Source organism: Notolepis coatsorum, assembly GCF_963971535.1.
Source record: "Notolepis coatsorum genome assembly, chromosome: 5".
NCBI classification, from domain to species: Eukaryota; Metazoa; Chordata; class Actinopteri; order Aulopiformes; family Paralepididae; genus Notolepis; species Notolepis coatsorum.
In genome coordinates, this window is record NC_140169.1 from 41,606,979 (window position 1) to 41,625,314 (window position 18,336).

General features: G+C 42.0%; 1 protein-coding gene across 1 annotated transcript in view; it reads left to right on the plus strand.

Moving 5' to 3' along the window:
• Nucleotides 1-18,336, plus strand: part of hbs1l (HBS1-like translational GTPase) — a 168,390-nt gene that overhangs the window by 50,865 nt on the left and 99,189 nt on the right. Inside the window, exons 5-6 of the mRNA XM_084315140.1 lie at nt 13,496-13,604; nt 16,824-16,958. Coding sequence (XP_084171266.1) covers nt 13,496-13,604; nt 16,824-16,958 — 244 coding nt within the window. The remainder of the gene's footprint in view (nt 1-13,495; nt 13,605-16,823; nt 16,959-18,336) is intronic.

Sequence of the window (18,336 nt, forward strand, 5' to 3'; positions counted from 1 at the left end):
ATTTACGGTAATAATAATAGAAACACTAACAACAATAAACTATAAAAGTACATTATCAGACATGCCAAAAGACAAACAACAAAGACATGGCTCAAATATTCATATGTTGTACACTGTATATACAGCAGAGGTGGCTGTTAGAACAAGACATCACAATACAATAGATTTACGGTAATAATAATAGACACTAACAACAATAAACTATAAAAGTACATTATCAGACATGCCAAAAGACAAACAACAAAGACATGGCTCAAATATTCATATGTTGTACACTGTATATACAGCAGAGGTGGCGGTTAGGGAGTCAACTCCTGGTCAACGATAGCATTATGTTGTTTTTTGATGCTCTGATAGTCAGCAACGGCATACGTTTTGGAGTATGTTACATATGATCGTTGCGATCGATGTGAAATCATTGTTGGATCAAAGTAGGATTGATGTCATATAGTCCTTACCTTTACTAGGAGGTATCCCAAAATGAATATTCCAATTGTCTGATCGCGATTTCCAGTATTGATGTCCATCGGGTCCCTGACATGAACTGGCACAAGATATGCATCAAGTGTGCTGAACGCGTTCCAAGGTGCTCGGATGAACCGTTTAACTTGCACGGTTCCAAATTCTCCGCCCGGATCATATTATACAATGTAACACACGGTGTGAAATAAGGTTTCAAAGGGTAGGCGATACTGCCACCTAGCAGGATTCGGCCGGTATTGCACTCTCGGGGTCTCGGAATGAGTTCCAATGGTAACACTGAGGTCCGTGAGAGTGTATAGGATATTAAAATTGAAAAAACGATCTAAAAGCGTAATATTACGTGATTGGCCGTGAATGAGCTAAAGCAGTCAACAAATCAACAGCAACAGGCTTGAGTAAACACAATATCCGTCTGTCCCTTGATACATTTTTGTGTAGTAGGTTTTTTTTGGAACATGAAAATGACTAATCAAGTGTTTCATATAGTCGCAGGGAACAAACTTAACTTTTTGACTTACCAGCCATTTGGTACCAGCCGGGCAGATTTTTTACCAGCCAAAAATTATAAATAGCTTTTTAGTATATCGCCATGTGTTATTATTACATATAATACTCTTATATGCTATTTTCAATTAATATCATAAACAACATAAGGAATATTAGCATAATTTTTAGTGGACTGAAGGAATGAGTCAGCGTTAATAGTTTTAAATGCAAATAATTTATTGAAACGGAAGTGGGGTCGGGACACACACACTGTGTTTCAACTCACCACCCCCGCATCATATTGTAGTCTGTCTTCAAACTTCCACTCCTCTCGAAACTTTTTTATGTTTGAATATCAACATTATCTGTCCATCCTCAGTAATCCTCAGTTTACTATAATATACTCCTGTTCTGAGTCCTGACTAGTGACTCCGTCGTCTTTCCAAACGCACGCACACACACACACATGGAAGGGGAGAGTGCCCCCCCCCCATTTCCCTTTCATCAGTGCTGTTCACTATGGCTCTGCCTCGTCTGATCATCAGGATTAGCTTGTTAGCTTACGTTAACGTTGTAGTGATTGGTACATAAACGTTAATTTCGGGCAATGTGGGCATAAAGGAATGGCGACGGTGCAAAACATGTAGCTGCATTGGACTCGTTGTGAGAAGAAAAAAAACATCGCAGACTTATTTTGAGTCTGTAGGCGCACTGCTGTGTTAACGCTGCTGTGTTTAACGCTGCTGCTCTGTTTTTAAGAAACAACACGGAGTGGGCGGATATCATATGACTCACGGAGTTGCTACAGGGTTTTTCAAAATAAGAGTATCATATGAACCTGAACGTTGCTAGCTGCCGGAGCCCAGATATTATGACTGGAGCTATATATGCGTTTAGGCCTATAACTCACGTTCTAGGAATTACTGCAGAAAACGATAAAAACATACTTATATTCTAGAAGGTATTTTTGTATGAATGTATGAATGAAAAAATATAACGTTCCCACATCCTGAACGATAGATAATCGATGTTGAATGCGCCATAGTAATGTCAATATAGCAATACAATTAACAAAAGTTATAGCCCTGCAAAGAAGGTGAGCCACTCCATAGACTTATAGCGCTGGCAGACTGGATACAATGGCTGGCAAGGAATGTGTTAATGCAACAAACATGTGTGCTATAAGTATAAAGTATAATAAATCGCAAATTACTTTGCGTATGCAATTGTTAGGCCTGTTATGCTAAATGTGGGGTATGTATGCTTGGGGATATATAAAACATTATACACTTATCTTCATTTTAAGGGTGAATGGGTTGTGCGGCTCCCTGATCATTTTATTTTGTGGGAGGGGGGAAAAGTGGCTCTTTTGATAGTAAAGGTTGCTGACCCCTGATTTAGAGAGAGAAGCGCCTTTCTCAGACTCGAGGACACTTTACAAAAAAGAGAAGCTATATAAAAAGGGTATAAATATATATAGTAACTAACAACAGGAAAATAAAACAAATACAAATGAAAAAGGAACTAACACAAAATAAACAAACAAACAACAGGATCAGTAGCTTAAAAGAAAGGAGTCAAGGGGTGAAGGGGGTAAGCTACTTGGGAGCAGCGCCGTGTTGCGCAAAGGCTAGTGTGAGCAGGTGTGTTTTAGATGGTTCTTGAAAAGGTTGATGGTGTCGGAGCCTCGGATGGTAGGGGAGAGGGAGTTCCACAGCCTGGGGGCCACTATGGAGAAAACGCCAGGTGCGGGGCATAGTGAGGAGGTCTGAGTTGGAGGAGCGGAGGCCTCGTGCTGGAGTGTAGGGGTGTGGAGTAGGTCGATCAGGTAGGAAGGGGCCAACCCGTGCAGGGATTTGTAGGTGAGGAGGAGGATCTTGTAGGGGATTCGGTAGTTGATGGGGAGCCAGTGGAGTTTTTGCAGGGTGGGGGTGATGTGCTGCCAGGGTTTTGTGCGTGTGAGGCCCCTCGCAGCTGAATTTTGGACGTACTGCAAGCGATCCAGAACCTTCTTGGAGGCACCAAGAAGGATTCCGTTACAGTAGTCGAGGTGGGAAGTGATGAAGGCATGAATGAGTGTTTCCGCTGAGGTGTCAGAGTAAGGGGCGAAAGCGGGAAATGGTTCTGAGGTGGAAAAAGTCGGACCTGGTTTTGACGTGTGGGTGAAATGAGAGGGTTGAGTCCAGTATTATGCTCTGGTTCCTTGCAACCTTCAAGTCAGCAGGGGACAGGGAGGAGTTGATGATGTCTGCCATGAGAGGACAGAGGGCAGGCAGACCGGCCTTCCCCAGGGTGGTGGGCATGGGGTCCAGAGAGCAGGTAGAGGACTTAGAGCCCGACACCAACTCCATAATTGGAGCGGAAAATATAGGATGAATACAGACAATTCTAGGGTCTTTTATAATATTTCAGTGAACTTGGCGTAGAAAAATAGTTCCTAAAGATGTATCGTTGCTATCGAATTTCAAATGGAGTAGTAGGCCATCAACCAGCTTGGCAACGCAAACAAATTACTTATTAGTCTTAATTTAACGTACCCGTTAACTATAAACGAGTGGATACATATAGAGGACGGGCCTACATCTAACGGTATTCATAAAAACACCATTATTAGACATGCCAATCCAACTAAAGATGAGCTGGACGCGGTGGAGAAAAGCCGAAAATCTTTCAACACCACCAAGTCAATGGCCTGGGCATTGACCTGGAACTGTCCGAGGTGCTGATTACTTTTTCCGACTTTTGCTTGCATTAGACTCCTCTATATCTATCCACTCATTTAGTTTATATACGGGTACGTTAAATCAAACGTAACGTCCGTGGAGTAGGTCATGTTGACAGTTTCCGTTTGATGAATGGCAGGTGAAACTTTCGAAACATTCTAAAGCCAGCGCAGTGGTATCATGAATATACTCACGGCTTAGAACGCTCTTGACTAATCACAATGCGTGGTCGGACCTACCTGTTGTATAAATATTAGGGATGTCCGATATTATCGGCCAATATTGGCATTCAAATGTGATATCGGAAAATATCGTTATCGATTTTCCAAAGATTTTTTTTTTTTTTTTTTTTTTACATTTTTACTACCGTACTTTTCGCACTATAAGCCGCACCTGACTATAAGCCGCAGCAGCTAAATTGAATGATGTGTACATATATAAGCCGCACTGGACTATAAGCCGCAGGTGTTTTAATGTTTAATTACCATATGTAATTAGCTTTGGGACACAATACTGTCGGACAAATAACAAGCATTAACTCATTTACAAGTTGTATTAAGTTTAGCAAATAAGGGAACAGATAAATAACATTTCAATGCAGTCAAAAAAGCAATATTTAGATGTTTACATTTTCGAGTTTGGTCACGTCGAGTCACATATAAGCCGCACCGTTATATAAGCCGCAGGGTCAAAAAATGGGGAAAAAAGCCGCGGCTTATAGTCCGAAAAGTACGGTAACCTTTATTTATCCAGGCAAGCAAGTAAGAACAAATTCAGATTTTATTTATTGTCAAAAAAATTCCACAACAAGAGATATGTAATGTTAATTACCTGAAATTATTCAGTTTTGGGGGGGGGGGGGGGGGACCCTGCATATATCGGTATCGGTTGATATTGGTATCGGAAATTAAGAGTTGGACACAATGTCGGTATATCGGTATTGGTAAAAAAGCCAATATCGAGCATCCCTTATAAATATATATATTTTTTCCTAATATAAATACTTTGGCGTATATATATAATATCAGCATGCAAAATATTGCGATATATTGCTGTATATTCCATTACACTGATACAAAGTATGCCCAAAGTCGCTCTAGTTATCCTTATACTGTAGAGTAGTACAGTAATTCTTTATTATCCCCAACGAAACCATTTGTCTTGTAGCCATCAGATAAAAAACAAACACAGGGCACAACATATTAAAATGTAAAAACAATACATTCAATATATCATCATCATTTTCATCATTTATTTATTCGTACATGGAATTACCACAGTCCAACAGTACATATTCATATAATTCACCAAAAATACCATGGCCGAAAGGAACAGGAAGAAGAAAAAATCTTATATATACCTGCCCCTACACACACACAACACACCGATAGACATATTGTGTAAAACCAAACAGAATATACCCATTTTGCAAAAAAAAAAAAAAAAAAAAAAAATTTAACATCAACACAACCAAATTAAATCAACATAAATAAACCCATTTTGTCTATCTATCAGTCAAACTACATATTTAGGTTCATTCATTTACACACACACACCCCCACACACACACACACTTATATAATGTATTATACTTCTATATACTATCTAATTTCTATTTTATTATAATATAACTAAATCATACTATTTATTCTACACCATATTGGTAGTGTATTATACAATATTTTAATATATTATTATTCTATGTTACGCTGCTATATACTATATTACTATACTCATACTGGCCTACACTACAACTCTATGCTACGTCATCCTGACACGCTAAACTGCAATATTATACTAAACTGTGCTATACTGTCTATGTATCTTTTCTTTGCACAACCTTTTGAAGTGAAATATATTATTGGAATTCTTTTCATCATTCTGCAAGGAGTTCCATAGTTTGATACCTATAACTGAGGTGCACCTTTGTTTTAAGGTTGTTCGTGCAAATTGGTGTTTAAAATTAAATTTCCTTCTGCTGTCATCTGGACAGGGAACGAACAACCTCTGTATATTTGCTGGTAATACTCTGCATTTTGCTCTAAACAAAACTAATAAGGTTTGTATTTCAGCTAACTCTTTAAGTTTCAATAGTCTGGATTTAATAAATAATTCGTTGGTATGTTCTCTTGAATCTACATTGTGAACTATTCTTACTGCTCTCTTCTGTAATATAAATAATGGCTTTATGTTGCTTTCATACGTGTTACCCCACACTTCCACACAGTAACTCAAATATGGTAGGATGAGTGAACAATATAATATTCGCATAGAATTATAATCAAGCACATTCTTTGCCTTGTTCAAAACAAAAACACTCTTGGCTACCTTATTTTTTATGTACATTATATGTGGCTTCCATGTCAATTTCTCATCCAACATAACACCCAAACATTTTAACTCTGATACTCTTTCAATATTAACTCCGTCAATACATAATGCCACATTGTCCTTCTTTCGATTAGTAAATATCATACATTTCGTTTTTTCCAAATTTAGGGATAGCTTATTGTTATCAAACCATATCTTACGTCTAGAGAGTTGTACATATTGTTGTCTATTTTCAAGATAGCTACTTAACCAGTTCATCGCCACCCCTCACACCGTATGTTTGTAATTTAGAAATTAAAATGTGATGATCTATCGTATCAAATGCTTTTTTTAAGTCAATAAACACCCCTATTGTGTAATTCCTCTAATCTACTGCTGTGGTTATTTCTTCATATATATTCATTAAGGCTAAGGCTGTTGATCGATTTGCCCTGAATCCATACTGACTCTTACTCAGCAGGTTATTCTTTTCAATAAAACTATCTAATTTATGAGCAAACACTTTTTCAAGAATCTTGGAAAATTGTGAAAGCAAAGACACTGGTCTGTAGTTGGTAAAGCTGTGTTTGAAAGGAAAGATAAAAAATATGACACAGGGGGTTAATTATACAATCAATGGTCTTCTTCACAATTATCATGTCAATTCCATCACTGACAGTTGATGTCTTATTTTTTTTAATTGAATGCTATTTCTATAATTTGTCTTTCACTCACATGTCCTAGAAACATAGACTGCAACACTTTACTTTCCCCTGTCCAGTCTTTATTTGCTTTCCCTTCATTATGACTTTGGATATTCTTAGCAAGGTTTGGGCCTACATTTACAAAAAATGAATTAAATTCATTTACCACTTCATTCACGTTTTTAATAACCGTATTGTTGTCATTAATGAAGTAATTGGGTAAATCTGCAGATACAGCTTTGCTTCCAATGACATTTCGTAAAATCTTCCAAGTTTCTTTGATATTATTTATATTTTCCTTTAAGACATTATTATAGTGTTCTTTCTTTGCATTTCTAATTATAGTAGTTCATTTATTTTTGTAAGCTTTATATTGATTTTCAGCCTTTTTTGTTCTTAATTTGATAAAATCTCTAGAGTTTGTTTTTCTTTTTACTTGCATTTTGTAAGCCCTTTGTCATCCAGGGTTTTATTTTATAATTACATTTTTGCTTCCGTACTACCATTGGACAGTGTTCTTCATACAGCGACAAGTAAATGTCCAAAAATGCCTCATATGCAGCATTTACTTCTTCTACATAAACCCTTTTCCACTCCTCATTAACCAGATCATTCCTGAACTTGGCTATTGTGTCATCAGTTCTTACCCTTGTGTATCTAAGGGAGTTTTCTTCCTTCTTTGTCTTAATTTGACAGTCATATATTACAAATATAGGTAAGTGGTCACTAATATCATTTATCACAAGTCCGCTTTTAATATTGTTCTCCAAAGTGTTTATAAAAATATTGTCAATTAATGTAGCACAAGTTGAGGTTACTCTACTGGGTTTTGTGATCAGTGGGTAGAACCCTCTGCCGTATAGAGCATCCACAAAATCTGACGTGCAGTGATTAGATTGCTTTAAGAGATCAATGTTAGTCTCCACAAAAAAGGCAGGTGTCTCAAAAACTGTTTAAAACACAGAGAGCCAGAGCAAATAGATGTGTCTTGAGGCGTGATTTTGAACACCTGCAGAGTGGGGGCCTGCCTAACATGCAGTGGCAGCTCATTCCAGAGCTTTGGGGCTGCCACAGCGAAAGCACGGTCCCACCTAAGCTTCAGCCTGGACTTTGGAACAGCCAAAGAGGAGCTGGTCAGAGGACCTGAGGAACCTTGGGGGAACATAAGGTTCCAGCAGGTCCGAGAGGTAACCCGGTGCCAAGCCATTCAAACATTTAAAAGCAAACAGTAAAACCTTAAAATCAATCCTAAAACGCACAGGAAGCCAGTGGAGGGAAGCCAGCACAGGGGAAATGTGCTCCCGCTTACGTGTTCCCGTTAGCAGACGGGCAGCAGCGTTCTGAACGAGAGAGGGAGGCCTGACTGACACCAACCTATAAAAAAAAAAGTGAATTGTATCCTTGTCATGTACAAAGGTCTAAGGATCACACAGAATAATAACTGGAGCCGGCTGCACATGAGCAACAAACAGCCTCTCTCAGTAAATGCGTTTAAAGCAATGTCCCAGGTAGGTAAGAAAGCCACAACACAAGATGTTTTCCAAATAGTAAATTATATATTTATGGTGATAGGGATTTAAACCTCTACCATAATGCACAAGGGGAAAAGGTAGGGGAGGACAAACAATACATACATATATACAAACAAACACTTAATAAATAATATAGATACAATTGAGCCCGTCATGGGACACAAAGAGAAACCACAAGATATCACTTCCAGACAGCTAGACGAGAGGGCAGCCTCCTCACTCCATTCTGGAACATGGCAGTGATTCAAATGAGGCGCCCGGACGTGTGTCATCTCCCACCCTGTTATTCACTCATCTCCACTGCCTGCCTGAAGATGCACCAATCAGGTGCAACCAATCCAATCAGGGAGATGAGTGGCATCTGTGGAACAGAACAGAGATTAGGAGATGACACAACATCACACATACAAAACAACACATTTACATATACTAACCTGATGTTCAGATGGTGTCATAAATACAGTAATAATGGTAATGACCAACCCACGTACCCATGTACGTCACACCTCCCCCCATAAGAGCGAACCTGTAGGGTTAGCAAAACATTATTACTCATTACCCAACATGAGATTAGTACCACATCCCAGGGAGAACAGAAACAACAACAAAAAAATTCTCCCTCCACAAAATCACCCACCAAATGGGCCACATCAGCACCACACAGGCCCCGCGTCACCCTCCTGCAGTACAGAAAACGGAGAGACACATTAGCCTTGGAAACCAGAAGACAAAAAGAGCTCCAGGGACCATGGCCATGTGTAGCTAGCCCCCCCCTTTTTTTTTTCAGGGGGTACAGAGTCTCTCTCCCCATGACCTCCCTCATCGCCACCGGACACCGATACGCGAACTGCTTAACGGGGTCCGCACTCCCAACAGCAACACTGTGCGTCCTGTAAGGCACATCAAAACACAACACAGCATGTGAACCAACAGCCCTGTCACATCCCAACACCGACGAGACGCGGGCAGGCATCTTCAATAGCCTATTCACATGACACCAGCGTGTCCTCCGCCGCTCGGGCGTATACAACATATACTTAGTGGCAGACACCTTTCTCTTTACCACATAAGGTCCTGAGAACCGGGCAGTGAGCACAGCACCAGGCGTGGGCAGCACAATAAACACCTCATCCCCCGCCTCAAAATGCTGCTCCACCGCCAATTTGCAAAACTCACCACAGACAGAGTCACCCAACGCTAGACCATGGTCTCGCTTCCGCTTCTGTGCCCTAGTGACAGCACACATAGAAGGGACATTGGGGCGATTATCAATCAATGCATCACACAATGAGTTAGTAAATGGAGTGTCAACCTCCAACACAGGGATGACCTTACCCCCAGCGATATCATTCCCCATGACGATCCACGCCCTTTACGGGAAAACATGGGCGAACCGCGACCGGAAAGCAACCTGTGACCAGTGCAGACTGTACATGTACCTTATGCAACGGCACGCGCACACACCCCATGTCAATACCTCTCACCAATTCACTCGACTGACAGGAGTCCACATCCAATGGTAATACATCAGCCAGGATGAACGATTGAGAGGCTCCTGTATCACGGAGTATTCTCACCCGTTGGTAGTCCCCAACGTTACCCGACAGAGACACATAACCATCAAACAAGAAGGGTTCAAAAGAGCTATTCTGGTCAGGACATGACACTGTACCAATCAACCCCACCCCTTTCGGTTCCTGGGCTGACTCCCTGGTCTCCTGTCGATCCCTCAACGCATGACAGTCCCTCATAAAATGCCCCTCTTTCTTACAATAATGACACACAAAGGTGGCCTTTTCAGACGGCGGTGAGCGCGGTCGGAATGGTCGCTCGTCACCTCCCCGATACGGCGACTCAGAAGGAGAGAACGCACCACCTCCTACATACACATCATTTCGCACAGCAATATTTTTGTGGATCAATGCGAACTCGTCTGCCAAAACTGCAGCTTCCTGGAGGGTAGAAACTTTGCGCTCTAAGTACACTATAATGCATTCGGGCACGCATTTCTTAAATTTCTCAATGAGGACTAACTCGCTCAACGCTTCGACACCATCCACGTTACATGCTTCACACCAACGAGTAAACATAGTCCGTTGTTCACGGGAAAATGCAACATGTGTTTGAGAGGGAGATTTACTTAGTGCCCTAAATTGTTGCCTATACGCTTCCGGCACCAGTTCATAAACGCGCAAGACAGCACTCTTCACTTTCTCATATACCACGCTGTCCTCATTCGATAATGACTGGCATGCCTCCTGAGCCCTACCAGTGAGTCTATATCGCAATAAAATCGCCCACTGGTCCTTTGGCCAATGCAAAGCCCACGCTAAATGCTCAAAAACAGAGAAATATGATTCCACCTCAGACTCCCGAAAGACGGGAACTAAAGAAATATGCTGCCCAATATTAAAAAGGCCCTGGGAGACTTCAGTTGAGGAGGATGAAGAGCCACCACTCTCCAATTCCATCCTTCTTATAGTCACCTGGAGCACTCTGTCCATCTCCTCCTTTTCCCTCAGCAGCGCCCTGTCCTTCTCCTCCTTTTCCCTCAGCAGCGCCCTGTCCTTCTCCTCCTTTTCCCTCAGCATCTCTTTCTTCCCTCAGCGTCTCTCTTTCTTCCCTTCTCTCTTCCCTGTCTCTCTCTTCCTTCCTCTCTCTCTCTTCCCTCTCTTCCTTCTTCTCCTCCCTGACTCGCATAGCCTCTCTTTCCTCCATCTGGAGACGGGCCAAACGTCTACTTGATTTACGAGTGGGAGAAGAAACAGAGGCACGCCCTGAGTGTACCGAGTCATCACTATCATTCTCCTCTCCCTTGGAAATGCCACCTCTCCGTTTTTGTACCGCACCAGCGTTTCGATCTAAACCACCAGTGGCCTCACTAGTCTTGTCAGCCGCCTCGCCGCGCGCGACGCTCTCAGAGACATTTCCCTTGGCTATGGGCAAACTAAATATATTTTTATCCAACAACCCAGCCAGCACGATCGCTTTCAACTCCTCTTTACTTTTCGAACTCTGGACAGTAATGCCATAATGTTTGGCGACACTACACAAATCTATCTTTGTGTAGACATCAATTTGATCCCTCGTAGGGTCCGCCAAAAAAATTTCCAAAGTAAAAGCTGCCCCAGCCATAGCCCTTGCAGAATATGACTATGCCACAAATAACATATTTATAATTACCCTGTGCTCCCGTAGCAACCCGCGTTACCATCAAACAAATAACAGGCACCAGGAAATAGCCACTCACCTACTCCACAATGTCCGTGCGTAACACATTTCGTAGTCAACAATTCAACCAATCTGATTTAATGCCCACATCTACCATTCATGAAAACAATAAACGTTGGTCTAACCATCTAACTAGGATCACCTGTGTCACTCTAGCATATCCCCAGCTAAACTACTCCCCTGGCGGGATGAGGCCTACACATATCTTCAGTCGCTTACCGATTTCATTGCACGCTCCACCGGAATTACGACGCGTGCCCCCCACCCCCTAACCAGGTAGGCGATCCACCTGTTACCTATGTGGCAGAAAAAAAGATTAGTTCAAGAGCATTACATACAAGAACGGTTTACACCAATTAAACTGTGTAGCACGGACAATGGAAACACAATAATATAACTTACCAAGGGGAAAAAAAATGCTATCTTACCTGCCATGCTCCAATTGACAAGTTACAATGTTACATAACAAACAAGGAACCATACAATTGTGCAAACTAACGAGCCCCCATGTCATGTACAAAGGTCTAAGGACCACACAGAATAATAACTGGAGCCGGCTGCACATGAGCAACAAACAGCCTCTCTCAGTAAATGCGTTTAAAGCAATGTCCCAGGTAGGTAAGAAAGCCACAACACAAGATGTTTTCCAAATAGTAAATTATATATTTATGGTTATAGGGATTTAAACCTCCACCATAATGCACAAGGGGAAAAGGTAGGAGAGGACAAACAATACATACAAACAAACACTTAAGAGCTTGAACAGTGATGCAGAGCTTGAACAAAGAGCTTGAACAGTGAGATGCAGAGCTTGAACAGTGATGCAGAGCTTGAACAAAGAGCTTGAACAGTGATGCAGAGCTTGAACAAAGAGCTTGAACAGTGAGATGCAGAGCTTGAACAGTGATGCAGAGCTTGAACAAAGAGCTTGAACAGTGATGCAGAGCTTGAACAAAGAGCTTGAACAGTGATGCAGAGCTTGAACAAAGAGCTTGAATAGTGAGATGCAGAGCTTGAACAAAGAGCTTGAACAGTGAGATGCAGAGCTTGAACAGTGATGCAGAGCTTGAACAAAGAGCTTGAACAGTGAGACGCAGAGCTTGAACAAAGAGCTTGAACAGTGACGCAGAGCTTTAACAAAGAGCTTGAACAGTGACGCAGAGCTTGAACAAAGAGCTTGAACAGTGACGCAGAGCTTGAACAAAGAGCTTGAACAGTGATGCAGAGCTTGAACAAAGAGCTTGAACAGTGATGCAGAGCTTGAACTGATGTAGGGCTTGAACAGTGAGACGCAGAGCTTGAACAAAGAGCTTGAACAGTGATGCAGAGCTTGAACTGACGCAGAGCTTGAACAGTGATGCAGGGCTTGAACAAAGAGCTTGAACTGTGATGCAGGGCTTGAACAAAGAGCTTGAACAGTAAGGCTGTCCCCGAAGCCTGTTTTTGGGATTCGAACTTCGTCAGGGTTTTTCGAACGAACGTTCGAACCTTAGTTTAGAAAATTTAAAAATATTATATTTTAAATATCCTCAAACTAAATCCTCAATTTGAATAAAGTGATTAATATGATTAAACGAGTCTTTTAAATTTTTTTATTAAATCAACTTTCCAGACCCAGCCCAGGGAGAATCCCCAGCCCAATTAAATCAACTTTCTTTAATGAATATAACTCATCAGTTTCTTTTAATACTATAATTAGTGTGGCCTAATCTTTATCTGCAACTGTGAAGAAAAACCCCATTGGTTTAAACAGAATTAATAGAAAAAAAATGTAAAAAACAAAAAATATCTAATGTTGATTTAGAATTCCAATGCCAACGTAACGAACAAAGGTTTGAACGTTTGGGCTCAGCCCTAGTGGACAGTGATGCTTGAACAAAGAGCTTGAACTGTGATGCAGAGCTTGAACAAAGCTTGAACAGTGATGTTTTCCATTTAATTTTGATAACTATTGAACACGATGTTTTGTTCTCCTGTATTGAGATGGTTACAGAGTGTTGTGTCTGTCCCCCTCGTTACCCTTCAGCTAAAGGCAGAGACGGACCTCAGAACACGTTGGACACGGAAGTCGTCCCCAAAGTAGCCCGCATGACCCTCTCCGGGAAGAAACAGACCATGGGCTTTGATGTACCAAGGTACACACACACACACGCACACACACACACACACACACACACACCCCTACAGACTGGTGTCTTGTAGTAACTAATTACTGGAAAATAATTAAAGATGCAATCAAATGTACGTCAGTTTGCATTTTTCAGCAATTATGGGGCTGTTTCATCAAAATCAAGTTAGACCGCGCTCTCAGTATCTGACACTGGGTGCTGAAATCCCAAACATTATGAAGAAAAAAGCCGAAGGCCGGACCAGCACTCTCAGATTAAATATTAAATCTTTTTTAATGGCAGCCTATAGTACAGACATGTTTCAGAACAGGTGTTCCATCTTCAGTGTAACAGGCTAGCAGTGATAGCTTGTAAAAATGGGAGCTATATACCATGTGGGCAGGAAGTGACATCATAGGGATTTACACCATTACTGACATTGCAAGTGTATATTGGAGTGATTAGCACCACTATGTCCTTTCTTAAGGGTGTACCGTATCTCTCTATTTCTCCTAATGCAATCTTATTGTTTAAGGGACTCGTTAGTCTACAATGCCCTCTAGAGGGGGAGACAGGTTACTATATTCATTTGATTAATGGCATTGTACCAAAGGGAATGAATGAAAAATGTTGTTATCCTGTTTCCTACAAGTGACTTTTATTACTTTTATTATCATGAGTATATTATCATTACGATTATTTTACAAATGGTAAAGTTTTCTTTCTGTTGTTGTTTTTCTTTGCTTATAGAATTTTGTGTTTTGCTATTGGCTTATTTAAGTGTCTGGTATATATTTGTTTTCAACATGCTACATTATCAAGTCCTTACTCTGGAGGTCAAAGTTGACTTGCATTCCCAAGCTCACCCCTATGATGTCACTTCCTGCCCTCATGGTATATAGCTCCCATTTTTACAATCTATCACTGCTAGCCTATTACACTGAAGATGGAACGCCTGTTCTGAAACATGTCTGTACTGTAGGCTGCCATTAAAAACTGTTTTTAAATCAGAGAGTGCTGGTCCGGCCTTCGGCTTTTTTCTTCATGCTGTTTCATCAAAACCCTTGTTCATAAATATGAGAAATACAATACGTCTGTTCACTTACAAATAATCATATTCTTTAACCTCTTAACAGACCCTCTTTAGGACGATTTGCCCACCGGCACGACACGCCACTTTTCCGATCTTTAGCGGCTCGGGTGTGCATTTTTTTAATACAATATTTATATCTAAGTAAAGCCCTATTTGTTGCCTGTCGATTGCCGTTTCATGCGACCTAAAAAGTATGCAGTCCTCAAAAACGAAAACAAAAATGGCCACTATTTGGGGCCGTCTGTTAACACATTCTGCGCCATGCAGTATGCCCATCTTATACCACACTCTGCCAGTGCTGTAACCCTATGGAGTGGCTCACCTTCTTTGCAGGGCTATAACTTTTTAAATATTATAGCTATATCGACATTACTATGGCCCATTCAACATCGGGTATCTATCGTTCTGGATGTGGGAACGTTATATTCTTCCATTCATACATTGTCGTGTTAGTACCGTCGTGAATATAATTATGTTTTTAGAGTGTATAGCAGTAATTCGTAGAACGCGCGTTATAGGCCCCGATGCGTATTACACATAATCGATTGGCGTTTCGTTCCTATACACGCTATATTAAAAAATTCAAATGCATATGATCGCTATACATTATGCTCCATCATGCGTGAAGGAAAGGGGGGGGGGGGGGTGTCGTTTATGATTCCTTGATTGTCACTAACGGCTTTCTTTAGTACGACGCCATACGTTGATCGGATAGATTGCAATGAAATAAATGGACAATCGAGCTGGAAATAACGTTAGATTCCTCTTACCTGTGCCCGATGAGACTGGAGGAAAAGAATTCCAATTATTTGACGTCGATCTGCTAGATCCATTTTCCGTTTGTATGACGCAAAAAACGCCGAAAGCATATTGATTTTTGCGTCTCGAAAGCAATCCAATGCACTAGAGTGTGTATCTTGATCCACGTTACAAGATATCTCTGGCGGAGCTTTTTCCCCGATGCACAGAGCGCCACTTCCAGTTTAGAGTGGAGTGCAACTCGCCCGAAATCCACCAGGCGGCGGTATTGAGGCTTTGCAATATCAGACAGGGTCCAGCTGGCTCCCGGAGCCTTCCTGGATGAATTATGAATGTCAATAAAGTTAATAACGATCATAAACGGGGCTACCGTGGACAGGGTGAGCAGCTTTAAGTACCTGGGGGTCCACATCTCAGAGGATCTGACATGGTCAACACACATAGACTCAGTCGTAAAAAAGGCGAAGCAGCGCCTCTACCACCTGAGACAGTTAAGGAAGTTCAGAGTATCTGGGAAGATACTCCAGTCCTTCTACTCCGGAGCTGTAGAGAGCATCTTGACTGGAAACATCACTGCCTGGTATGGAAACAGCACGGCACAGGACAAGAAGGCCCTACAGAGAGTGGTGCGCTCAGCCGAACGTACCACGGGTATTGCACTACCTCCCCTGCAGGTTCTATACAACAAGAGGTGCAAATCCAGAGCTTGCAGAATAATGAAAGACTCACACCACTCCAACAACAGCCTGTTCATGCTGCTGAGGTCAGGCAGACGCCTGCGAACCCCAGCTACTAGGACAGAGAGGCTTCGGCTCAGCTTCTTCCCCCAGGCCATCAGAGCCTTGAACACTGAACTCTACACACACAAGCACACATGAGCACACACACAACACACACACTGTACACGCTCACACACTAGCAGACACTTTAACATGAGCAAGCACACACTCATGCTGCACACGCCCACACTTATGGCCACTAAGGAAAGGTCACTTTAAAAATAGTATAGTAGAACCTGAGATTGTATAAAATATGTAAATAACTATGTACAAATACCGATATGTTACTTGTTTATTGCACAATGTTGTTTTTATTGGATTCTATTATGTTGTTACTACTGTATTGCACATCGTTGTGGGCAAGACCACCCGCATTTCATTGTATACTTGTATGCCGTGACAAATAAAACTCTTGACTTGACTTGACTAAAAACGAGTTAACTAGTTGTTGGCGCTATTTGATTGGCGGGCAATAACGAGAACTCGTTTTTGGTGCAAGATGTGTTAAGAGGTTAAATAATTGCCTCTATATCGGGCTCATACTACTCCATATTGTGTTCTAGCTGGTTAATGTGTCCCCCTGCTGTGTTGCCCTACACCCCCCCGTCACTGCAGCACGGAGGAGAATGGTGTGACTGCTGCCCTGCGTCGTGGAGGCAGCCCTGGACTCCTCTCCTACCCAGCCCCGGACACGCCCTCCAGGCGCCCCGTGACTCCCTCCAAATGCTCCGGAGAGGACCCCTCCATGAGGTGACTTAAAAGACCCGATGCAACCAAAAGCGTAGCGTTTTTTGTAACGGAAGTAGGGTTGATGTAGAAATTACCCAAACTCTTGTTGTAACTGTTGTCGTTGAAAATTATGCCTGAAGCCCTTTGATCTCCATCCCCCTGTATATCAAATAACATTTCAAATCAAATTTATTTGTAAGGCCCGACAACACACGTTAATGTCCCCATGGGCCGGACACGTCTTCTTTAAACAAGTCAAGAAGAAACATCACAATAAGTCGAGAACAAAACAAGAACACCATAAAGTCCAAAACATTTCAAATAAATGCAAAATAAAATGCAGCACTCCCAGACATACCCCACGCAAAGGTAAGGAAAAACTCACTAAAACCTAGCAATAGAAAAAAATGCACCACTCGCTCGCTCGCGTCGCTGCCTGTCAGGAAGGGGTGTTAGTCCGCTGTGCTACCCGGCCGCCCTGATCATGCATATTTATTCGAAATTTGTATTACAGCACTGTTATCAATACACATTTATAAAACAAGGCATATTTAGCCAAAATATGTTGCCAGAACATTAAACAAATTATAATAATTATAGATTAAATTTGTTTTATTTTATGCGCGACCCCGTAATGAGAACCGCTGATCTACATTGTCCAGTGAACAGAAGGACTAAAACACTTTCAGCTCCATCTACAGACATGTCCAATGTTGATCCCCTCGACTCACCAGCTAGAAGACATGTCCAATGTTGATCCCCTCGACTCACCAGCTAGAAGACATGTCCAATGTTGATCCCCTCGACTCACCAGCTAGAAGACATGTCCAATGTTGATCCCCTCGACTCACCAGCTAGAAGACATGTCCAATGTTGATCCCCTCGACTCACCAGCTAGAAGACCGCTCCAATGTTGATCCCCTCGACTCACCAGCTAGAAGACATGTCCAATGTTGATCCCCTCGGCTCACCAGCTAGAAGACATGTCCAATGTTGATCCCCTCGACTCACCAGCTAGAAGACAGCTCCAATGTTGATCCCCTCGACTCACCAGCTAGAAGACATGTCCAATGTTGATCCCCTCGACTCACCAGCTAGAAGACATGTCCAATGTTGATCCCCTCGACTCACCAGCTAGAAGACATGTCCAATGCTGATCCCCTCGACTCACCAGCTAGAAGACAGCTCCAATGTTGATCCCCTCGACTCACCAGCTAGAAGACATGTCCAATGTTGATCCCCTCGGCTCACCAGCTAGAAGACATGTCCAATGTTGATCCCCTCGACTCACCAGCTAGAAGACAGCTCCAATGTTGATCCCCTCGACTCACCAGCTAGAAGACATGTCCAATGTTGATCCCCTCGACTCACCAGCTAGAAGACATGTCCAATGTTGATC